General features: G+C 47.3%; 5 protein-coding genes across 7 annotated transcripts; 2 read left to right on the forward strand and 3 right to left on the reverse strand.

The window, feature by feature from the left end:
• Positions 1–1,680: 1,680 nt before the first annotated feature.
• On the reverse strand, positions 1,681–4,759 carry LOC117842699 (probable purine permease 5). The gene is made up of 2 exons (XM_034723205.2): positions 4,331–4,759; positions 1,681–3,227 (listed from the first exon to the last, which is right to left on the reverse strand). Exons 1-2 carry the CDS (start codon positions 4,386–4,388, stop codon positions 2,146–2,148), a joined length of 1,140 nt encoding a protein of 379 aa, XP_034579096.1. The 5' UTR covers positions 4,389–4,759; the 3' UTR covers positions 1,681–2,145.
• A 966-nt stretch (positions 4,760–5,725) lies between these two features.
• LOC117845180 (cytochrome b561, DM13 and DOMON domain-containing protein At5g54830) lies at positions 5,726–8,926 on the reverse strand. Its single transcript, XM_034726124.2, has one exon. The coding sequence runs from the start codon at positions 8,815–8,817 to the stop codon at positions 6,154–6,156; it is 2,664 nt and encodes an 887-aa protein (XP_034582015.1). The 5' UTR covers positions 8,818–8,926; the 3' UTR covers positions 5,726–6,153.
• Positions 8,927–12,844: 3,918 nt separating this feature from the next.
• LOC117843345 (transmembrane 9 superfamily member 8) lies at positions 12,845–16,339 on the forward strand. The gene is made up of 7 exons (XM_034723918.2): positions 12,845–13,089; positions 13,745–13,909; positions 14,009–14,118; positions 14,200–14,305; positions 14,424–14,536; positions 14,626–14,779; positions 14,910–16,339. Exons 1-7 carry the CDS (start codon positions 12,976–12,978, stop codon positions 16,065–16,067), a joined length of 1,920 nt encoding a protein of 639 aa, XP_034579809.1. The 5' UTR covers positions 12,845–12,975; the 3' UTR covers positions 16,068–16,339.
• Positions 16,340–16,913: 574 nt separating this feature from the next.
• LOC117843347 (early nodulin-like protein 19) lies at positions 16,914–17,901 on the forward strand. Its single transcript, XM_034723925.2, has 2 exons — positions 16,914–17,206; positions 17,337–17,901. The coding sequence occupies exons 1-2, from the start codon at positions 17,050–17,052 to the stop codon at positions 17,678–17,680; spliced, it is 501 nt and encodes a 166-aa protein (XP_034579816.1). The 5' UTR covers positions 16,914–17,049; the 3' UTR covers positions 17,681–17,901.
• On the reverse strand, positions 17,889–23,203 carry LOC117843346 (probable protein phosphatase 2C 70). 3 transcript variants are annotated; one of them, XM_072291530.1, is made up of 12 exons: positions 22,995–23,203; positions 22,649–22,798; positions 22,074–22,137; positions 21,166–21,274; positions 20,914–21,067; positions 20,098–20,223; positions 19,880–20,003; positions 19,726–19,802; positions 19,591–19,643; positions 18,508–18,562; positions 18,252–18,430; positions 17,889–18,174 (listed from the first exon to the last, which is right to left on the reverse strand). In XM_072291530.1, the coding sequence occupies exons 2-12, from the start codon at positions 22,763–22,765 to the stop codon at positions 18,156–18,158; spliced, it is 1,077 nt and encodes a 358-aa protein (XP_072147631.1). In that variant the 5' UTR covers positions 22,766–22,798; positions 22,995–23,203; the 3' UTR covers positions 17,889–18,155. The 3 variants fall into 3 exon arrangements, with proteins under 3 accessions (XP_072147631.1, XP_072147632.1, XP_034579812.1); XM_072291531.1 differs by having other exon boundaries at positions 17,889–18,162; positions 22,995–23,202; XM_034723921.2 differs by having other exon boundaries at positions 17,889–18,135; positions 22,995–23,200.
• Positions 23,204–24,942: the final 1,739 nt, after the last annotated feature.

The following is a 24,942-nucleotide window of genomic DNA, read 5'->3' on the forward strand; positions in this document are numbered from 1 at the left end:
GCATTGGGAGGACAGCCTGCGGGCGCCAGTCATCTTCCATTTAAGATTTCTCCAACGAGTCAGTCTGGCCTCTACTTCCCGGCCAAATCCGCCGTCCATCGGGGTTCTCGTCGTCATGAAACAGTAGAAATGATGACGCCCGAAAGCTCCTTTAAAAGCTGCCAGATTGCTCCCTTTTTGTTCCTCTGCTCCAGAGCATTGCTCAGCAATGGGGAACCACACGGCACTCTCTAGATCAGACAAGAACTCGCCGAAACACTGCTCATCGTGCATCTTGCCGATTTTACACTGTATGAATAAACATTAACCTCTAAACTAATTTCACGTAGCAGTACGTCCTGTTCGCTTAAGCTTATTCAACCGGCTTATCAGTCACCGAACAGTGTTTTTCTCTCATAACAAATCAGCCGTTTCAGCTTTTCAGCCGGCTTATAAGTTCAGCCGAACAGGCTAGTACATCTATGCACTTAGCATAGCAAATATACATATACACAAGAGTGATAGAGCATGTGGAGGCAATAGCCCCCTTTGTTCCCTACTACATAACTCTGTGCGGAACTGATAAGACAAGAGCTTGGTGAAACACTATTCATCATCTTGCTATGAACACATGCTAACTCCTAAAGCAATTTAACATATACATATACACTTAACATAGCAAATACACATATACACACGAGCAGTCACGGAGGGCGATACAATTTTAGGAGGGGTGGGAGTGAGGGCAATTATCAAATGTCAAGAAACAGTTAACACAAGTAGTGTCCTAAAAAAGAACTATTAGAGAGTCTATATTCATGATTCTATGAACGTATAGCTAGAAAATAACACGCCACTGATCTGGATTCAAGTACTCTTTTTTTTTGCTAGCGGCTGGCAATCAAGGAGCAGAGGCAAGGGTACACACTCGTGAGAGCTCCTGTTGTCCGTAGCCATGCTCATGTAGGTTCAAATGGGGGTAAGGAATTAGAAATGCAATACTAGGAACCGTGAAATGGTGCTAACAGTTTCCAGTTTGTGCCGTACAATGTACATAAACCTAATCATTTAAGCATACATGTATCTTTATAAATATATAATTGGTCTCCACTAGGCTCTGCCCTGCACAAGAGTGGTGGAGCATGAGGGGCAATAGTCCCCCATATTCCCTATTATTCTCTCCGTCCCAAATTATAATTCGTTTTAGCTTTTTTAATATATAACTTTTACTATGTATCTACATATAATATATATTTAGGTGCATGTCAAAGGTTATGTATCAAAAAAATCAAAATGAATAGTAATTTGGGACGGAGCACTTCTGCATGATGACTAAGAATTTTTTTTAAAAAAACAAAGATGCAAGAGTCGGCTACAATTGACTGACGTAATTGATGTGGTTGGGATTCGAACCCGAGACCTCTGACCCTAATAACATATTAAGTTACATGTAACGACCAATTCAATCACTAAGTTTAAACTAATACACAAAAGATGGTCAATTATACTTCGACAAGAATGGAGAGAAACGGAATTCTACGTTGACCTATGGAGTACGATGAAGCCTGGATGTTTGGTAACCAATTAGGGATGCAAGTGGTGTATCCAATGGTATTTTCTAGTCACTTGTTTAGTTTACTTTTTCTTAAATTAATTAGGGTGTGCATTTAGTCCTTTTTTAGCAAGTTTTGGATCGAAACATCCCTGTAACAAATACACATTTAGAAAATTTCTCCTCTTTTAAGGAAAGAGTTACACAGCTTCCACAGAAGTGTACAAAAAATGAACAGAGAAAAAACAGTTAATCCATATTTTGCCTGCACCTTCACGAACCCTGCCTTGGCAACTTATCACATTACCATTGTCTGTCTGGCTCCTCTCCCAGCAACATTCGTGCACGGACATGATGCAAGGGGCCAACAGACATCACACATGCATGTGTAGTTGTTCGGTCAATGGCTCAGCGCCTCAGCGTAAGGTAGTGATGCACTGATGCTTCAGGTCCTGTTTGGAGTCTCGGTTGGTGTTCTTGATCCCGCCCTTTGGGTTCAATGGTTGTTCGTAGTAGTAGCTAGTTGTGATTTGTTGTTACAAACTATAGAACCTTTGCCTCAAAAAGAAAAAGTTTGAGACTTTTAGTCATGTGCCAGCACTGAAGTTATCATATCAACTTGTTGACGTTTTCTTGACAGAGGAGTGTCCAACCATGTAGGACGCGAACCCCCACACCGTGATCACCAGCGCCAAAATCTTGAACCCGCTCATCGGGTCATGGAACCAGATCACGGCGGCGACGCTCGTCAGCGGCACCCTGACAGCGTTCAGCACGCCGGCGAGGACGGTCGACGCCAGGAACAGCACGCCGGTGCCGCCGAGCACGCCCAGCTGGAACGTGACGGCCGTCCACACCATCACGTTCGCGTACGCGGCCTCGCCGCCGTGCGCGAACCGCGCCGCCTCGCGCCGCATCGCCGGGAAGCCCTCGGCGACGGCGAGCCCCGCGGAGGTGAACGCGAACGCGCAGAGCGACACCGCCGCCTGCTGCTCCAGCACCACGTGGAAGGACCGCCGGCCGAGGACCCTGTCGAAGACGAGCTCCGAGAGCGCGAAGATGAGGCCGTGGAGCGCCGACCCGAGCACGTCCAGGACGAAGCCGAGCGCGTACTGGCGCGCCGTGACGCCGGGGGGCCTGTCCGACCCGGAGTCCAGAGCGACGATCACGACGCCGGCCGTGATCACGACGACGGCGTTGATGGAGGAAAGGTTCAGCCTGTTCTTGGCGATGGCGCGGCCGAAGAGCGCGGAGAAGGCGAGCGACGACGCGGCGACGAGCGAGGCCGTGGACGCCGGGAGGTACGCGTACGCCCACGCGTACATGAGGTTGTCGGCGGCGCTGAGGAAGCCGAGGAGCACGTACCAGGAGCACAGCGCCAGCGACAGAGGCGTCGGTGACGCCTTGCTGAGGAGGTAGAGCGGGAGCAGGAGCAGCGCGGGCAGGGGCCAGCCCGCAACGGCCGCCCACGACAGGATCCACTTGCTCTGGCCGCCGTCGGTGTAGTAGAGCCGGGAGAGGAGGCTCGAGGCCGGGAACGCGGTGAGCATCGCGCCGCTGCTCAGGAACAGTAGTAGCCAGAAGGAGAAAGGCTTGCTCCGGTAGGTCTCCAGCGAGGCGGCGATCACCTCGGCTGCTTTCTGTTTCAGCGACGGTGACTGATTTGGCTCCGAGATCTCGTCCTCCATTTCAGCATCTGTTACAAGTAGCAAAGAAATTTGAAATTCAGATATGCTAGCCAGGAACAGCTTGGTGACATGCAAAATGAAAAGAAAACGAAGCTGAAGATCATCATAATTACTGAACTGATGACATGATCTAAGGGCAGCAATACTAAAATCTACAGTGATCTCTGTGATTTGATAAGGAATGAACATATGGAGCTTGGCAGCCGGGAACATGGAACGTGGTCATGTTCCTCGTCCCGGGAACGATTACATTCTGGGAACGGGAACAATTAGTACCACGTTCCCGATAATATCGTTCCGGGAACATGGCTGCTATGGAGTGAAATTTGGTCGGTTCAGAAGTTGGATATTCTGAGTCTGGGTCAAACTGATGCTACTCAAGTTCTTTCGCCTTTTGCGAAGAGTTGAAACAGAGGTAGTAACGTATTGCAATTTGTAAACTATGAGTACAATAGTACATGCATTGGAAGGTAGAATCCCAGTGGACGAGCTGAGATACTTGGATGTGAACAGTTACCCAGAAATTAAGGCCTTTTAGAAAAAAGGGCCAACCACCTTCCAATCGTCCATGTACGGCCACGACCAATTAATTCTTTTGCTTAACGACATGTTTGTGGGGTCTATTAAATAAGTAAAGCAAAAGCTCCTATAATTGTGCTTGTTTTGAGCTTACTACTTTAGTTCCTAGACAGCGTGCTACTCGTTGCAATTTCGAAGGCTCCACGCACACCACCACACGCGCGCGAGGTAGCTGGTAAGCACTTTTACCATCTCTGTTGAGTAGGTTTCACAGAAATCAACTGGATCATGAAAAAAACAGGTTGGGTACGTGTGGCGCTCAAGACGCGATTCTGATGCCACCGAGAAGAGCAGCCGACCGGTTTCTAGAGAGCCAACACCGTCAAGAGAACCCAGAATCAAAGACAGAGTCAAGCAGAATCCACTCATCTTTCAGCCTCGTTTAACCAGTGCAAGACCCAAACCCTGATGCGAGAATCGTACTGGATAAAGGGTGAGGGGAGGATTCAGCAGCCCTAGAAGAGAGGAAACCGACCGAATTTCCCCTGGGAGGAAGCAAATTAAGAGTAATCGACAGGAATCGGGATCAGACCTTGGGATGCGACCCGGATGGCGTGGTGACGGTGGCCGCCGCCGTCTTCCTCCTCCATCCTCCCGCTGCAAGCAACTAACTGCCTGGGTGGTCGAGGCGAGACCTACTCCAGCTGCAAGAGACCACACTCTTGCTGCCGATTACGGCGGCGACCCCCGCGCCCCTGAATTTGTAGCCCTGACTTCCTCTGACCTCTGACCACGACCCTGCAACGGAGGGAGATGGCTGGGTTGGTGGCCCGGCGTACGTGTATCCAAGGGCCCTAGCGTCGCGCTCGGCTCGGATTCCAGCCGCGGAAATCTATCGATGGGGACCATGAAGACGCAGAATCTTATCAAGGAATTAGTGCATGAACGCGCGAAGCCACTACTATGGCCTTCTTTAGTCACCACTAAATCCCAACTTTGACACTATGCAAAAAGAAGATTCCCCATCACATCAAACTTGCAGTACATGCATGGAGTATTGAATGTAGACGAAATCAAAAACTAATTGCACAGTTTTGTTGTAATCTGCGAGACGAATCTTTTGAGCCTAATTAGTCAATATTTGAACAATAATTTACAAATACAAACGAAACGCTACAGTGTTGCTACAGTAATTTGAACACCTCAAAGTTGGGCAACTAAACAAGACCTAGGTGTATAATGTATCCGTGCACGGGGCCGGGTGTGTCCTTTGAGGACACTGTATCGCACAAGTCGTGTCACCGTGGGAAATCATCCTTTCGGCGTTGTTCGCTGACGGCTCCGGCGCGTCCGGGCGCAGGCCAACCCGGAGGAGCCGGTGCCGGCAGGGCGGCGCTAGGCGTCAAGTAGCCACGAGCTGCCAGCCGCCGCCGCGGGCGCCACGAGCGGGCACGCAGTAGGTAGCGCACGCAGAAACCGTCGCGCGCCATCCTCGGCGTCGGCGTGGTCCACGCCACCGGGGCTTGGCACGGCAAAACGCACGCGAGGCACACGGCGGCCTCCGCCACAATCTTGGAGCTGATTGACCGAGCACGAATGGATGGATTCAGCGCGCGCACAAACTGCAATGGCCTGCCGCGACAAGAAGCTAATACGACCTCGTCCCGTTGAACTGGTGGTCAGCAGACAGCAGGACTTCAGCATGTGGCGAGCTCTGGAGATGCTAATCACCATACACGTCCAGACTGGTGGAATGCAAACAACCTTTTGTTTGCAACTTGCAGATAATCTATGCAGACAATTGTGCCACGAGAGATACTGTCAGCATCACGTAATTGCGCTTTACTGACAAGTGACAACATGTAGTGTAACAGGCCTAACATGCAATCATTTAGCACATGATGATAATGTTCCAATGCTCGTGGACAACAATGGAGCACTTTTCAAGGATATTCTACATCTAAGGAGACACTGAGCACAAGCAATCAGCCCATACAGCAACACATTTTCCCCTCATTCCGGTAGTGAATAAATATGACTTCAGATATATGGACATGGTACAAAATTCATGGCATCTTTGGATACTCGGCGCATGTATTGCTGCTGTGAATCGTATGGGCACCTCAATTAATTCTTTCCCTCTATAAATCTGAATAGTAAAAAAGAATCACTAGGGCAATGTGGCAAATTATACCTGTCTATTGTCAAAAGAATGTACACTATACAATGTAATGCATGAAATTGGGACAGAATTTGAACATCTTGTCTAGCCTGGAACCATTCTGCCGTAGTAGGAACCACCATGAAAACTCCCCAGTCCAGACTTCTAACGAGCAGAAAATTGTCATGCCGGTGGACCTCACCATCCATATAACAGAATAGAGAATAAACAGGTGTATTTGTATTTGATCTACATCATCTATTGAGAGGTTCAAGCTGCACCTCCATCACACCAGAAGTACTAGAATCCGAATTCCTGGCTGTACCGTCAGGATGCAAAAGATCAACCGAATCATCTTCCTCGGTGTTGCCTAGTACCCAGTGCCCTCTGACGCTTCTGTTGCTGCTCATTCTTTTGACCTCCTTATACTCCAAGCTCAGCACAATAACGATAACTGAAAGCACCCACAGCATTAAGGCCCAAGTGAGCTCCTCTACATTCTCACTGTCGTACCTATGGCCTAAATGCTTCATTCCCGTGAAAAGCGCCACAATTCCGACGATAATCGCTGACCTGCCTGTGATAACATGCAGGTACTCCCACAGGATCCGATTCCGAGATGGAACCTCCCCATTAGCTGGTTTACTAGGCCGGAATTTAGCATTTAGTGGCTGCAAAACTGCCAATAATAGGGCCAGCACACCAAACTTAACATGCACTGAGCTGACAAAGAAGCCTCGGAGCTCAGCTGCAGCGAAAAGAACGCCAAGAAACATTATAGCAATTCCTGAATACTGCAGGTAGACATGTATTTGGTACCACCCATCACCTTTCAAGCTCTTCAAATACCGGGCAGCCATTATTCCACCGGGAAGCAAGATGCCCCAGGCAACAAACATCATAAACCCATGAACAGCCAGAACAGGACGCAAATCCTGTTCTGCCTCAGCCGAACCTCTCAACAACAGAACTCGTATAGGCCGACTGCTTGTGACTGAATGCATGTTATTGTCTGTCAGATCATCTCCCGACCAGCTTGCACCCATGGCCCAGACAACCTTAAGGGGTGTGGTTGGATCAATGATGTTCTTGCATTCTACCTTTCCGGTACAGGAAGGTTTAAGAGGGCGGGTGAATTCAAATGTAATAATGCCATTTTCTGACTTACACCGGACAAATGTGATATTCTCAGATGTTGGGTGGATACCTGCTGCACTCTTTCCATCAATCCAATAAGATTTTACTCGCCCAACCCCATCGTTGCCGACCCAAGCAACATAGGCGTAGCTATTCACCATCCCACTCCCAAACCCAATAGCAAGGTACCCACTTTTCTTCTCACCACGAGCTGCTATAGATATAGAATCCGGGGACAGACTCCAAAACAAAGTAACCTGTTGGTCATCTAAAAGAACACTGTTATTATACATGTCGCTAAGGCCTCCATCAACCACTTGAACCTTCCATCCCATCTTCTGTTCATACAGTGACTGATAATAGACTAGATCAGGTGTATTCCGATCAGGCAGCCAAACAAGCACTTTTGGGGTTGCTAGTACACCATGAGCATTAGGCCCACCAGCATATATGACCTCAGTTTTATTCCGCAATGTAGCATTCCCACCAATCGGATCTGAAGTGATATAGAGTGCCACATCATGCCCAGCCTGCACTGAGAACTTCACTGGCACACCCCTCTCGACCTTCAGCAGCGGCGCCTCCTTCTTGTTGATGTAAAGCACCTTGTCAGGGTTTGGTGGGTTTGGGTAGCGCACCGCTGGAGCAGATGTCACCACAAGTGGTGTTTTCCTATCTGCGATAATCCTCTCCTGATCCTCCTTATTGTCTGCGTCCAATGGTCCAAGGCAAGTGTCCACTGTCTCTGATAAATTCAACCGGACAAACCCATAGGTGGTGTCCCTTGGCCCCCCATGGCTTTGAGGGAGGTAGTGCTGCCGCAGCGTGTCCGGCGGCCGCAGCTTCCCAAAGGCCCAAAGCACGTCCATCTCCTCCGCAGCACCCACTGGCACGTCATACTTGGCATCCTCAGAATCAAGCTTCCTAACATACCTCACGAAGGACACTCCATCCCGCCGGTGCCCATACACCAGGATTGAATCGTTCTTCCCGTCCTCATATACCTTATCTGGGCAAACCCCAGACACCGGCGAGTCATCCTTCCCCAGGGTGCACTCGGTGTAGTCGCTTATGTAGTAGTCCTCGGCAAATGGCGTACCTTCCTCTGTGAAGCCGGCGACAACTACATCGGCGTGGATCATGGCGGGGGAGTTGGCCTTGGGATCCGCCCACCCGAATGCCATGTAGTACTCGGAGCCGATGGCCGCCTCGAGGCCGATATCGACGGTGCCGGCGGAGGCGTTGAGCGTCCAGCGGAGGCGGTAGGTCTCCGTCTCCGAGAGGGGGATGCAGTTGTCGAACATGGTGGGCGCCCTCTCGGCGGCGACGGCGGCGGAGGTACCGAGCTCGGGGCCGGTGCCGTTGGGGAGGAAGACGTGGCCGAAGTCGGAGGAGGTGTCCGGGTCGTAGAGCGCGAGGAGGCGCGGGAGCGGGCGGGCGAAGGGGAGCTCGAGGGAGGCGTTCCGGAAGGTGCGGTTGAGCGGGAGCGGCGAGAAGGCGCGGCCGGCGGCGAGGTCGGCCATGGAGGGCCCGTCGGCGGCCCAGAAGCGCGCGGAGGGGGAGGCGGCGAGGAGGTCGAAGCGGGCGAGCTCGAGCGCGCAGGTGCCGTTGGCGGCCAGACGCACCGTGCCGCGGAGCTGGTGCTGCAGCATGGTGAGGTCGGCGGAGAAGTTGGCCGTCAGGTTGGTGTGCGGGCACGACGCGGCGGCCCCCGCGGCCGGGGTGGCGACTAGCAGTAGCAGCGCGCCCGCGAGGAGCGGGAGCAGGGGATCGGCCGCCATGGCCGCGGCCGGGGCGGCGGCGGGCCGGCGGATCGGGATCTGGGGCGGCAGATGGCGGAGGGATCTGGAAGCGGAGGGGTTGGAGTTGGGTTTCTGGGGAGGGGGAGGAGGAGGAGGCGCGCAGGCAGGAGGGCGGGCGGGCGGGCGGCGACGCGGTGCGGCTCGGTGCGCGCGAGGCGACCGGACGGCGGGCGGATATTCGCGGTCGCAGGGGGTGGTCCGGTCGCAGGGGGTGGGCGGCTTGCTGGCTGGCCGAGATCCACTTCGGTTTTGGGGAGTAGTGGTCAGGTCGGGTCAGGGTCAGGCGCGGGCGCGGCGGTGGTGGTGGCCGGTGGGGCGACTGGTGCGAGGGCGTGCGAAGGTGCGATGCCGCCGGTAGCCAAGCACAAGCAACCGCACTGCAAGTCTGCAAGGTGCAGGTGCTGGAATTTCCTGGAAGAGACCTTGTTAAATTTCTTGCCTTCATCCAAATGGTGTACTGAAAAATCTGATGTAAATCCAAAATGTCTCGTTAGCTTAGGAAACTCTTGCGATGCAATTATACTGTTTCAGAAATTCGATAAAGTTGTTGCGTCTAATACAACTCAAGTTACATGAGTTTTGAAACAATTTGCTTAGGCTACGTCTGAGAAGCTTTGTAATGGAACAAAGGCACCGGTGATTGGTGGGCTAGCTACTTCTGTTGCCTGGTTAAAGGCATTCTTTGCTTGATCAGGAGGCAAGGAGGGTATTAAGAAACTTCTAGAGGATCGATGTCTTTGACTTTGACTATTTTCCCATACTTCTACTGTAAGAACAAGAAATTGTAGTTCTTAAAAAAGGAACAAGAAATTGTCTCTAGTTCTTCAACCACTGTTGATGAGTAAATCGTCGTTAAATGCTAAGAAATATTTTGCCACTTATGTAGCAAATTATAACCAAGCAGCTATTTTATTTAGGGACAATCCGTAATTTAGTATCGGCATGTCGCTTACAGGTGAGACGTATGACGTATCTTAATATTGAATCATTGATAATGGCGACTTTCAAATACAAGACGCTCACGTGTAGTACAAGAAGAGATTACCTTTTTATCTATATATGTATGTGTTGGGAAGATGTTGATTAGCTTTTTTATAGATGTAGACGTTCCATGTGTTCACCCAATCAAGGCATGTGAAGATGGCTTGATAGATGCTTGACAAACATGCCATGAAAAGAGGGACTAAGAGGAAAAAGGAGGGAGATGAAACAAGACACTCCATCCCACCTGCTACGTCAAGTCTATTGTTTTGCAAATATTTTTTTTGTAATATTTATATTTCCTTAGCACCTCCACTTTCGATTAACTACCTTCTCCTGTTCCTTTTTTAAGTCAGATTCTACAACACGAGTTTAAATTTATTCTTTCTATTTCATATGAATGAAGTCGGTTAATAGTACAACTCAGAAAAATGGCATAGAGCTCAGAAAAGAAGCATTATTCTTTTTTACCTATTCTTCTATATTTTGATTAGGGAAATAAATGGGTCATATTTGACAACATTTTGAGGAAGACCATGTTATGTTGTGACACAATGAAAAATAAAAACTTTGCCCGCTCATTATCTCAAACGCTTCACTGAAAACTATAATACACTTGGAACTCTTAGCCTAGGTAAACCATAAACTGCTGCTGCGAGCAATTGGACTAGATAGGTTACCATGGAGGAGATGAGGAAAGTGTGTGACCTTTGAATATGTACGTTACGTACAGGGATTAAAACACAAATGGGCATAAAAAACTACAATTGGACTATTTATTAATTAGCAGTACTACATCATTCTCAATCTCAGTCAAGTTCATCGAAGAAAACATTAGAAGTAAGAACTCAACAATTTAGATAGCTGCGGTCCGTAAGAGTATGCCATGTCATACATAACGGTAAAACCGACAATGCATACAACAATTTATCTACTAGTCTGTCTGTATGCTATTTAATTTATGCATAAGCTTATAAAGCAATATGATCAAGTATAAATTTGATCTTTGTGTACCACTTTGTTGCTTATTTAAGAGAATACATAGTTGTGTATTTATTTCTTTTAGAAGCACAAATATAATGTATTTTGCATCAATATCTATATATGCTGGAACATTTGGGGCGCGTTGCGCGCCCTACCAAGAAAACACTCTAAATATTGATTTCTTTACCAACATGCATTTGCCATTCATCAAATTAAATCTAGATATATGTATATCTGAATTCATTGTTTATCTCTGATCTCATTTCATTTTTTGCAATCGAACACACAAGCACAATAATCATCACCAGATGGATCCGAGACATAAAGGTGAAATGACAGTGGTGACATAACAGTTAGCACATAGTTCAGGAGGTGTAAGAGTGTAGATTAAAAAAAACTTCAGCTCAGCTCCTGAGGCTCCATTCATCTTTTCAGCAATCTTTTTTCAAATCAATGCCGATCAAGTTCATTTTCTTGAAAGAATCTTCAAAATATCAAAATATGACTGCAACGTCCAAAGATAAAGCACCCGTCAGCACAAGCAATCATGCAAATCAGCAGGCATCTCAGGACAAGACAGTAGAAAATACATTCTCATTAGGATCTGGAAATGCAATCTTGTTAGATGCTTCAAAACCTTCTAGTTGGTTTATAAGCTCAAGCAGGGTATGCTGCACTTCACAACCATTGTTGCCAGCTTCAGACTCCATTCTAGCAGATCCTTACATTTAGATATGAGAACATAAATATAACGGTAAGTTAGTTATCCAGATAACTAAGCCCGCATTTTAGAGATAAGAATAGAAATCCTTTGACCGCTAACTAATCCAAGATTGTAATTAATTCTTGGTATGACATGGAAAGTAAATCTACTGCAAAATCTGAAGATATAACAATATTCGATAACAGTTTCTCCATGCTTATTTCATTAGTATAGGAAAGTAACTTCCTAAAAATGGTACAGATAGATCATTAAGACATCTAGCAAATCACGGGTCACCGCCACTTTTACCTGACCTTGACGCATCGTCGATGGCTTCCAGGATTGGGAACTGAACGGGGAGCCGGGAGGGAATCGGATTTATGGGGGAAATTGGCGCGCACGGATGCAAATTTGCCGCCATGTTCCCGCGCGGCCACACGAAATCTTCAGCGTCGTAAGGGATCAAGCTTCACCGTCATCTTCGAGAGCAGGGGCGTGCAACGGTGCTGGAGCGAGCGATATGGCTTGGGAGCATGAGTCCCCGTCGTCCCTTTGCGAGGCGACGGCACCCTCCTCTCCCTTTGTTTACTACGTCACACGTCAGATTTTTTTTGCCATCGTGGACACAAACATATAGCCTAGAGACGAGCGTTGTACGTACCCTTAGCGCGTCGCATAGAATACTACACTCAGTGGCGGAGCTTGAGCAACTAATCGAAGGGGCCAGCCATACTAATTTTCTCTGAAAATCAATAAACAATAACTGTTTTACTGTTCATGTAATGGAGATTGTTATCGAGCCCTCTAGGATTCACTAAGCTCCGTCCATAACTACACTCCTAATTTTAGTTCAGCACTAGGGCCTGCTTGCTTGCCAGCCGCACTCTGCCATGTCGCAGGTGCGGCGGCACCAAAAGTTAGGCGCTGATTATCGATGCTACAAGTTTGGCGGCATGAAAACGCGTAGAAAAGAGTCGATTTTCGTGTGGCTAGCCAAACCTTAAGCAGAAATCAAGCAGGGCTCAGTGTTATGGCTGTGCCGCAGCTTTGGCTCGGCGAAGTGCGGCGTCCAACCAAACAGCCCCGGAAACGTTTGTACAAGCGACGTCAAATTGCCAGGCCTGTGTACACGTACTGCCAAACACCATTATCGCCGGGTCAAACAAGAATCACGCCTCTAGCACATGCCACACGGCATACGAGGTCAAACTCGAACAAAACTAACCGACACCATTTTCCTAATTAAAATTTTCACTAGGGACTTAAACACAAAAGGCTATTTATCGATAAAACCCCCGGGATACCCGTCGCCCGAAGCTTCTTCCTCGCAGCGCGCCGCGCGTCGTCGTCTCTACCCACCCGACCTCGCGCGCCACGCCGAGCCTGCGAGCCATCACCCACCCACCGCCTCGCCTCGCAGATCTCGGGAGCCTGATCCCCCGGGCGGTGACTTCCCCGCCTCCTCAACGATGCGGGCGCCGGCGATGCTCCGGTGCGCCGCGGCGCTCGCGGTCCTGCTCGCCGTCGCCGCGCCGGCCGCCGGGTTCTACCTCCCCGGCGTCGCCCCGAGCGATTTCGGGAAGGTTAGTTGGGTCCCTGGGGCTTTCCTCCCCCTTCGTTGTGCACCTGGGAATGGTTGTGTAACCGTGTTCGTGTTCGGAGCTGGATCTGGTCAACGGGGTGCCGCTCCCGGGGTTGGGATCCAAGATCCTGCTGACCAGCTGGAGAGTTCGTATGTTGTGTGCAGCTTCCCCGATCGTTCATCCGGTTCAGTTAGTCTCGTTCCATACTTCCATAGGTGGGCCTGGGATTCACTTGTTGCACCTCAATTCGCGAGCTACCGCAACCTTTCAATTTGGTTTGCTGTTCTGATTTTCTGTCCCTGATCTGAAACATAACCGCTAGATTTTGATGTGATCAGAAGCTGTGACTTGTGTGGAAAAGTCAACATTGCAATCATGTATCCGTACACTTAACACATAGCTAAGTAGAAGCTAGACGTTGGTGTGGTTTCTGAACAACTACAAAACATTTGAATAAGAGTAACGACTCATAAGTACTAAAGGAGGCGCTAGTACATCATATAATAAGATCTCTTGTGGAGGATTCCTCATGGTAAAGGAGTGCCATTCATTGTGTTATCTCCTATTGCAAATTATTATTATACTTTAAAAAAACAAATTATTATTAGACAAGGCTACTGATGAGTTTGCTAAACTGGTCTCATCATTTGTCCAGGGTGATCCGCTTCAAGTGAAGGTGAATAAGTTGACGTCGATCAAGACTCAACTCCCGTATACATATTACTCCCTTCCATTCTGTAAGCCAACTACCATAGTCGACAGTGCTGAGAATCTTGGTGAGGTTCTTCGTGGTGATCGCATTGAGAACTCTCCTTATGTGGTTAGTAATTTATAACATAATAGATTAATTGAGGTTTTATGTCCTTGGTTAAGGTGCCTAATGTAGATTTTATCATTCTGCTTGTTATTTGGGATATAGTTCCAAATGAGAGAGCCCAAGATGTGTCAGATTGTCTGCAAAGCAACCATCAATGAGAAAGAAGCCAAGGAGCTCAAGGAAAAGATAGAGGATGAATACCGTGTGAACATGTAAGGACTATGAACCCATGTGGGTAATTTTACACTTCAGTTAGTGCAGTAATCTCTAAAGCTATATAAGTTTCTTCACAGGATTCTGGACAACCTCCCACTAGTTGTTCCTGTTATAAGGCAAGATAGGAACAGTATTGCTTATCAAGGTGGATATCATGTTGGTGCCAAAGGCCAGTATGCTGGCGTAAGTCATTATGCTCAGCTAATGCTTACCTTTACTTTATGCACTTGGTCTGTCTTTTGTTGGAACGCTTTATCTATTTATTGGACTAATAAATCCTCATATACAAATGTTTTTTCAGAGTAAGGATGAGAAATACTTCATCCACAACCATTTGTCATTTACAGTGAAGTATCACAAGGATGATGATTCAGAACTTTCCAGAATAGTGGGATTTGAGGTTCACCCATACAGGTTTACTTTCAACTTTGCTTGGTGGCATTTATTTCATTATTTGTCTTGTGCTTTATGAAATGGACCTAAGTTGGTACATTTTTTGCCAGTGTCAAGCATCAGTTTGACGATAAATGGAACGGTGTAGACACTCGCTTGAGCACTTGTGATCCTCATGCGAGCAAATTGGTAACTAGCTCGGAGTCTCCTCAGGAGGTTGAAGCTGACAAGGAAATCATATTCACATATGATGTTAAGTTTGAGGTACTGGGTTCAGGAGTTTGCTTAGTTTAACTTTGTTTAGCTGCTCTTGCGTAAGCAGTTTCGTACAAACTAGTACTCCTTGAATGTTTATCTGTGATGATTTTAATGGGACCTTCCACTACTTCTGCAGGATAGTGAGATCAAGTGGGCTTCTCGTTGGGACACCTACCTGTTGATGACTGATGATCAGATTCACTGGTTTTCTATTGTGAACTCACTCATGATTGTGCTTTTCCTATCTGGTATGGTAGCGATGATAATGCTTCGCACTCTCTACAGAGATATATCTAGATACAATCAGCTTGAAACTCAAGAAGAAGCACAAGAGGAAACTGGCTGGAAGCTTGTTCATGGAGATGTGTTCCGTCCTCCAACCAACTCTGACTTACTTTGCGTTTATGTTGGCACTGGTGTCCAATTCTTTGGCATGCTGCTAGTTACGATGGTCTTTGCTGTGTTGGGTTTCCTTTCTCCATCAAACAGGGGAGGGCTGATGACTGCAATGCTTCTAGTCTGGGTTTTGATGGGGCTGCTTGCTGGCTATTCTTCTTCACGCCTCTACAAGATGTTCAAGGGTTCAGAGTGGAAAAAGATTACCCTGCAAACCGCTTTCCTGTTCCCAGGGGTTGCATTCGTTATTTTCTTCATCTTGAATGCTCTTATATGGGGGGAGAAGTCATCCGGTGCTGTTCCTTTCACCACAATGTTTGCCTTGGTCCTCCTCTGGTTTGGCATCTCAGTACCTCTTGTCTTTGTTGGGAGCTATCTTGGGTTCAAAAAACCTGCGATGGAACCTCCAGTGAAGACAAACAAGATTCCACGACAGATTCCTGAGCAAGCTTGGTACATGAATCCAATCTTCACCATTCTGATCGGTGGCATTCTCCCATTTGGAGCAGTTTTCATTGAACTCTTTTTCATCCTCACCTCCATCTGGCTGCACCAGTTCTACTACATCTTTGGCTTCCTCTTCCTTGTATTTGTTATCCTCATCATCACCTGCGCCGAGATCACAATCGTGCTCTGCTATTTCCAGCTCTGCAGTGAGGACTACATGTGGTGGTGGAGGTCTTACCTCACCTCAGGATCCTCCGCTTTATATCTCTTCCTGTACGCGGCTTTCTACTTCTCCACAAAGCTGCAGATTACAAAGCTGGTGTCTGGCATCTTGTACTTCGGGTACATGCTTCTCGCCTCCTATGCCTTCTTCGTGCTGACCGGCACAATTGGTTTCTGTGCCTGCTTCTGGTTCACAAGGTTGATTTACTCGTCAGTGAAGATCGATTAGGTGCAAACAGGACAGAGAATAGAACATGTTTCAGTGATTTGAGTCAAGAGAACTGTATGATTAATGTGGAGTGGGGAATCATTCCCCTTTTTGTTCAGGTTTTCAGGAAAAAGTTGCTTTTTAGGATTTAGTTTATGAATGGTTATGTTTTGTTGTCAGATTATACACCTTAGTGATTTGAGACTGAGAAAAGATATATAAGGCTAAACACATTGTGGTGGAGTTGTACCTTTTGACATTTTTGTGGGTCACAATATAAATTCAATTCATTATGTCCGGTATGCTTGTACTGATTGAATTACTGGTGAGGCTCCAGCACCAGTATGAAATACCCTGATATCAGAAGTGTAACCCCTGTTTTCATAAAGATTACAGTTGGCTCTTTTGCTTCCAATGCTGTGATGTAAATCTAGTGTGTGACAATTTTATAAGTGTGGTGTTATCATTACATGCTACTACCAAAGCTTGCTTGAAGTATCAGCAATTCATTATGAAGCTGCCCTGCATGATTCCCTTAGGGAAATAAAATTATGTGCTGCTATAGCCTATAGCTGTTGTGCTTCTCTTTCGGCGGCTGCCTGTTGCATTCCTCCCATTTGCGGCGATGGGTGATGGTCGGAACTCGGAAGCGCCGGTCCATGCTCCAGCTCCACCACGTTCCAGTCCAGCTAGGAGAGCGGATGGCGCCGCCAGAAAACGGAGGAAAAGCGGGGTGGCGCGTAAAGGATTCCGTTCCCGCCAAATCTGCTGAAATCCAGTGGTGTCCCAGCAAAAAAGGTGGGCCACGATCTACAGAGAAATCATACTGCTACTCGAGCCTGACACCAAAGGCCGCAATATTATTGGTGCTGCCGCTGTCTCCCCTCCTCCCCGCAAAGCACTCCCACAGTCCCACTTGCTGCTATTTCTCATCGCCGCTCGTATCCTGCGTGCGCACACAGCCGCCGAGCCACGGCCGTTTCGCTCGCCCACAGCGCCCGCCATGTCGTGGCTCCTGGCCGTCGCCGTGCTCGCCGGCTTCGCGGTTGATCTGTCGGCGGCGACGGACCACATCGTGGGCGCCAACCACGGGTGGAACCCCAACATCAACTACTCCCTCTGGTCCGGCAACCAGACCTTCTACGTCGGCGACCTCATCTGTAAGTCCTTCAAAACAAGAAATCCGAAAATCCTTCGCCCTGACGAAGTAGAATGCAGATCCAGTTCAGCTCTAGCTCCAGTTAAGGCATCTATCAATGCTAACGATACTGTGTGGCCGTGCGCGTGCAGCGTTCCGGTACCAGAAGGGGACGCACAACGTGTTCGAGGTGAACGAGACGGGGTACGACAACTGCACCATGGACGGGGTCGCCGGAAACTGGACCTCCGGCAAGGACTTCATCCCGCTCCCCGAGGCCCGCCGCTACTACTTCATCTGCGGCAACGGCTTCTGCCTGCAAGGCATGAAGGTCGCCATCACCGTCCACCCGCTCGCGCGCAACGCCTCCTCATCCAATGGCTCCAGCGGCCACGGCAGCTCCGGCGCGCAGGGAGAGGCCTCCGCGGCGGCGCTCGGGACGAGGAGCGCCGCATGGCTGCCAGCGCTCGCGGCCGCCGTTGCTGCTATCTGTTAGGAGTTGGATTCCCAGATTTCTCTGAACATTTTTGTTTTATTATCTCTGTGTTCTGCTCCTTTTGCTCCCATTTCATGGGTCTTCATCAAATTTGCATCAACTTCTCTGCAAGCGAGACTGCCTGTCTCGAGTGATGCTGAGCGGAGAGAGAACCGCTATAGATTCAGCAGTGCCACAGCCCAACAATTTTGAGAAGAAGAAAGCTATCTCCTGACAACTCATCCATGCATTCCACAAAACCCGGTTTAAGAAACAACACGCCATGTATTACAGGTTGCGACCACTCTGAACACTAGAAAGAAGGAACAAACCCTATAGAGATTGTCGAATAGAATCCCTTTCTTATGTACACCACTCGCTATCCTTTTTTATGTCTATCACCCACCGGTTAGAGCTCCACAGCACGGTGTGCCACTTGATCCTACTTCAGGGGGTCGTCAGGGCCATTGAGCTCGCTGTTCACAAAGGCAAGGGCTCAAATTCTGAAAGAGGAACTTTGGGATCTTACAACACTGAGAATTCAATGACTGTTGTGTACGGTATTAGTTGCATCGCTCCAAGGAAAGCTTACTTTGGCCGCATCTCTTCTGCAGTAGCTGCAGACTTCTCGGTGCTAGAAGTAGCAGCTGAAGAAAGTGGCTTCTTAAACTGAACAATGATAACGGTCATGTTATCGCATCCTTCGCCACCAGATGTAGGTGCCACACAGTGGTTGAGCAACTTCTCACAGACATCAGATAGCTTATCCTCCTGTGGGTATTTTTTGCTGGATGAGGGAAAGAATTTGAAACGTAATGGTACCAGACACAGTTATGTGCTAAACTTACAGTGTCTAAGTGTTTATGTACAAAATCAACCACTTCTTGACTTGACATGCAGTCCCTGTCAAAAGGAAATTGGGTATCAACGAATCAATGTCAATAACAATAATACAATAAAAGAGACCAGATAATCCGAAGTATTAATGTTACACTTATCTTTGGCTAGCAGCATGGAAAGCGAATAACCAAAACATCAGGTCTAAAGCCTCAAGATCAGGGATTATGCTTGTCTATCTAGGGTGCTAGCTTTCCGTGGAACCAGTTCCACAATATCTTACGCAGTCAGCTGTGAATATGTGATAGAGCTTCCAGTACCATCGACTTAAATTTGTCTAACGCCACATGCTCAATGCATATGCATAATATTTGACCCTGATGAAAGCTAGAGATGCTTGCTTTGTTTGACACACCCTTCATATCAGTCTAGGTATATAGCTGACGTAGGTAAAACAAATAAGGACCGCCCAGTTCGAATTAAATTAATAATTTACAATATGGATACATCTATCCATCTATGTATGCTACAGAACTGCAGTTACATATCAGCAACTGCAAACTCCGGTGCAAACTACCTCCCAAGAGATTACCTCACATCTGAATTGGAAGGATGGTGTCAAAATTGTAGACTAAATATGCCTGTAGTGATATCTGTATAATAAGTCATTGTGCTTCAGTTACTTTTAATGTCCACATCTACTCATGCACTAGACTTTGCTCGTCTAAATTTCAAAAATCAGTAGCATTTATTTGAATCAATAACATTTTCAGGGTAATAGGTTCATAGATACTTTTGCACACACAGCATTAATCACCATTAGCTAGTTATGGGCTTCACTATAACTCTACAATGACAAGTGTGCTAGGAAAGATCCCTGTGATGATAATTGTAATACAAGCACCCAAACAATTCATGGCAAAAGAATGATTCATTATCTCTTTCAACTGATCGAACTTAATCATGGCAAAAGAATGATACAATGAGAACTGATCGAATTTGGTGCATGCAAATAAAATGAATGCAAATGTATACAACAATGCAACTGACTTTTAGTTACAAGTCTGCATTCAGTAGAGAAACTTAAATCATACCATATGCCATCACATGCTAAAACAATGAATTCATCATCTTCAGAAAGCTTCACCTGATCAAAAAACAAAGCAATCCTGAGCAAAATTTGTTCAAAGAAAAGGAAATCTTGATAGAAAGGGTCCGGCAAAACTCACCGTTTTCAACTCAGGTTCAGCAGTCACGATCTGTTTCTCAGCTGGTAAAACCTCATTTTGCTTCAGTTCCATGTCACCTGAGGAAAATCCAAAAGTAAATAAAAATGATGTATGTATCAACAAAATTTTTCTGCTTGGGAAAGAGAAGAGATACCTATTGCCCTTGACAAGTTCAAACTTCCATTGACCCGCCCAGCAACAACAAATCCACCGGCATTCAAAATCCTCTCCTTTTCTCCCTCAAGATCTGGCTTGTGATCTGTTGACAAATTGTAAGCCTGCACAACAGATGAGAACAGAACGCATAGTCTGGTATTCATATTTTATGCTTGGAGATTAGAACTAAAACTGGCTTGTGGAAATCTTATGTACCTGACCCTTCCGTGAGATAACACACCGGGAATCCCCAGCATTTGCAACAATGAGTTGATCATTTCTTATGACAGCCACACAAGCTGTGCTTCCAGATGTTGGTCCAGGAAAATTTGAATTTGGACCCTGATATAGTAACTTTGTTAAAAGGGTTAAGATATGGTCTAAGTTTACTAGAAACTAACCAAAAAATGGAAAATAAATAAGGGTAGGTAAATGGCCTACTGGCCTGGAATGCATATCTTGCGATTAATGCATGGAAAATGAATTTAAAATGAAAGGACTATGTACATCCATGCTACAAAAGCATTTTCATTTACTTAAAATGAAAGGACTATGTATTGGGACATCGGAGTACATGAATTTGAAATAAAGGTACAAATTTTTTCTTGAGTATACTTGTTAGCCTGTCACCAAATGACCTGAACTCATCAGATGTTCGGCACACCTACTGATGTACCTTGGACCCAAGTCTGAGAAGCAAAAATCTTCAGCAATGACTTAATTTTTCTTGTTCTTATTTTTTAAAAAGATATCTACTAGAGAAAGGTATCCTATCGGTTGACATGGCAATGGTATTAGGGACCTTACAACCAGTTTTGAGTGATGAAAACTGGGAGAACCACTCCCCACATCCCTTTAAGCCCATTTCAAAATATGGGCTCCATTAATAAGCATAGAAGAATTTTTTATACCATGACACGTGTATTCCTAGATAAACTATTTTAAAGCTTCACGCCCGAAAAGGTAATGGCCAATATTTCACACACCAGAAAAGTAATGCTTGACGATGAAAAAACAGAACAGCCATTTTACCTCCTCAGTGCCCCATCCGCCCCCTAAATCTTCCGCATCTCCACCCTTGGGGGACCATATTATGCCCTCTAGCATACCCGAAATCTTGTTCCCCTTATCACCCAGCTCAGTCAATTCTCTCCACCCCCTCTGACCTTTCATCATCTCATCCATTCTGAAAGATTAAAATGTCGTTACAGTTCACTAAACCAACAGAAATATGTCAATTTTACAAAACTGGCTTCATTCTAAAACAAGAAGTAGGAAACTTACCTTAAGAAAGCTTTATAGACAGAAGCGGGTAGATCACCCGATGAGTTTGCTTCATTTATGAGAACTTGTTTATGCAAATGCCTTGCGCAGAATTTAGATACAGCTTTTCCTGAAATAAAAAGGTTACCTGAGAAAACATTGCTCATCTGATGCATGTTTACACAGTTGGATTGTTGGCTTGTTACTGCCACAATAGGAGCTTAGTATTTTGTACAACCAAAGTTCAGAATAGCAACAAATAAGTGCTACGTTGTGAACAGGTTTAATTGAGATCATTCCAAAAGTTAATATTGCTCACTAGCATTTTCATTGTTCACGAAAATCCACTGTGTGCTCATCAATGAACTTAACCAGTAGTTTGAGTGAGAGCAGTAGGATACCCAGCACAATCTACAGGCTAGGCAGCAACTGCAAAGCATCTATACGGGCAATTTTTGAAACAGTGTGGGAACAGTACTTTAGAAATACCCCTCCTCATGTTCATTTCTCATAATGAGGCAATCTTTTCAGCAAATTCAGATGAAACTAGCAAAAGTAACTTATAAAAAGTGCTTCCAAGAAGAATCCACAGAACACTTCTCAGCAAGGAATTGATATATACACTCAACACTGATGATAGCGTCAGCACCGTTGGCATGGATATATTCACAAGATAAACATGCCCCTGGCCGACAGTAAAATTGCTATTGATTCTTACAGTCAATCCATTTGGCACATGGAAGCGATACAGAATTTACTATACTTCAGTTATACTATAGAAAGCATCAATATATCTAACTGTCAATTGGATAGAATGAGAAAACTCAATGAACGCATTCTCTAGAAAATTCAAACCAATGCAGATTCACCAAGTAATAAATGCAACTGAACACGGTATCATAACCTGGATAGGAAACAATCAGACTAACCTCCATGGCCATCATAAACACCAAAAAAGGAAGTGCAGTCATCAAGGTCTGGCAAAGCAGCGTGCTGCAACGCAATACAGAGTGGATCAGTTTTCCAAGCAGAGACATGCTTACGCAGATAATTCATTCCAAGTGACGCAAACAAGTAAACAACTCATATCACAAGCAGGCAAGCGTGTGCCAGCTTTCATCATGAATCATCACAATCAATCTATCAGACCTATTAGCTAGCTCCAAGTGCGAGTGCGACAAACCGACAAACAGCTAACTTGAGCTCTTCGCTCATAGGGGAGGCGCCATTGGCCGATCAAATCACGACAGAATTCCTTCTAGGTTGTCGCGTTCCCAGACGATGGGAAACAACAATTGGACACTCAATTCATCATGGAAATCTGCATATAGTAACTATAGCAACAGGATCGCAACCTCTACTCTAAGCAGCTGCAAACATCCACATACACAGATGACAGATGCATCTCACCCAAAAATGGTCCCCAACCCAGTTGAGTTGGCAATCGAACGGAACAATAGGAGGCAATCCCACCGAATCGGGAAGGGAATCAGAGGCAACTCACCGCGTCCTCCATGGTGGTCCGCCACCCCTGCATGGAGGAGAGGCCAAAGCGGACGCGGTCGTTCTCTCCATCGGCGGAGGCCTTGTCGGTCTTGGGCGTGCTGAGGTACACCCCCATCTGCTCCTTCCGTGTCCCGACCCGGGCAGCACCCTGCAAACCGCACGTGCCCGTCGTCAGTCGCCACCGCCCGACACGCATTACACCGCGCCGCGAAGAGGTTGATCCGCGAACCCCCCCCTCGCGCCCAACCGCCCGCGCGAGACGAGTCCGCCCGACCCGGCGCGGCAGCGATTCGGTGGGGACAGAGAGGGGGCGCGATTGGGGGGAGGAGTCGGGAAGGACTTACGAGGATGGAGGGAGCGCCGGCGGTGGCGCGAGACAACGGCGACGCCGACGAGGAGGATGAGGAGGGAGCCGAGCGGCGCGGCGATGCGAGAAAGAGACGGTCGAGGTGGGGTGGGTCGCGTATTTGTAAGCGGTGTGGGAGGAGATGCGTTTCGGTGCGGTGCGGTGCGGTGCAGTGCGGGCTGCGGTGGGGGCGGCCGCCCGCAGGAAGAGAGAGAAGGGAGGAGAGGAGAGGGGGGAAGTGAGGGACGGGGCCGGGGTGGGGTGGGGGATTCGGGGAAGATTGCGTATCTCGTTTTTCTATTCACCGCCAGCTCCCAACTTATCTCCCTGCTCCCTCCCTCCTCCCTCCTGCCTTCCTTCCTCCCACCCTGCCACCGGCTCCATTCCATTCCATCCACCACAGGCCATGGCCAACCCATATGGCCTGATGATCTCTCGATCTCCTGCTCTTTCCATATGATCTGGAGATGCACGGCTGGTTATTGCATGATGTATAGTATGGTGTTCACAGTCATATGCATTTTGTTCGGCATCCACGTTGCTTTGTTGCGAAAAATATGGAAGAATCCGGTGAAATGGCCCATATCGAACACGCATCGACGGGTCGCTTGAGCGAAACACGAGGTTTCAATGGACCCCGCGCAAAACATGAGAAACGGCCTCCGGAGGCGCGTTTTGCTTCCATGCACCGAGTTGCGAGAAACATAATTCCAAACTAGATGTTTGCGTTTCATTTTCCTATTTTCTTGCTTTGCTCTCCTATTTTAGTGAGCTCGAAATCTTCGGGTGCTCCTTCATTTATATGTCCATTCATCTCCCCATCACCGGCCTTATTATCGTCACTCGCTAACCCCACTCTGGAGCCACATAGCGTGTATCTTTGCTTAACGCCTTTCAAGAATTTCAATCTAAATACTAAGCATGATCAAAGGTCTTGTGGAGTTCAAATGATTCTTCACACGGTGGCACGGGCTGAGTGTGATATCGGATCGAAATGGTTGGTCTGAACTAGACACGTTGAGGTAGGGTTTTATAGATTGGGTTAGGTTTTAGGTCAATTTTTTGAGTTTAAGGCCAACTAGTATACATCAGATCTCAATGGGATTTTTTTACTGCATTTGAAATTCAAACATATTTTTTTTCATATCGTTGTGTTAGATTCTAGATCGAAATTTCAATACAAGTTTAGACAGTGGAGTTGGGATTTTCGTGATAAATTCTTCAAATTCCATAGAAGCCCCCAACGACTCATGGCATTGCGAAGGGCACTTGATAGAAAAGGAAATACAAACACAACGATCACGGTGATCAGTGGTGTCAGTAGCAAACCATGAACCACATGGAAAAGATCTTCGTGTCCTCCGATCGATGGTACTACTGGTACTTCTGATCGGGACTCCACCGCTGGTGCGAGCAACGCTCTGCGTATCTCCCAAATCTGGACTGCTCAGAAATCGCTGAAATGTAAGCCCCAAGATAATTCCACAGCGGCCAAGCCAGCGGTGGCGTCCGTCGCCGTCAGACTTTTACGCCCCAGGTGGCCGGAGCCCCGACCACCACATGACATTGCCATGCCAGAGATTTTTTCCTTCCTCCCTCTCTTTTCGCCGTCCCTCCTCACCGATGACCGCCCGGAAAGCAGCGTAGCAGTAACAGATGTCCTCTCTGCGCAGCGAAACGGAGATCAACAGCTCTGAACAAAGGTCCTTTCCGTGGCACCTTTGCTGAGGCCACAAGTGTCACCACCGTTCCGTCTGTACCAGGCCTTTCTAGTTTCTACTTTCTAGATAGAGGGGGAAAAACTGAAAAGGGTGCAGAGGGCTTAGCACACGTATTTGGTGGACAGCGCGGCCGGGCGATCAACACCTGGCAGCGGCGTACCATGATATGATACGAACAGCGCTTCTGCTTCTTTGTGTGTACGAGTGCCGCTCCGATGACGGCAA

This window comes from Setaria viridis, chromosome 2 (assembly GCF_005286985.2).
Source record: "Setaria viridis chromosome 2, Setaria_viridis_v4.0, whole genome shotgun sequence".
Lineage (NCBI taxonomy): Eukaryota > Viridiplantae > Streptophyta > Magnoliopsida > Poales > Poaceae > Setaria > Setaria viridis.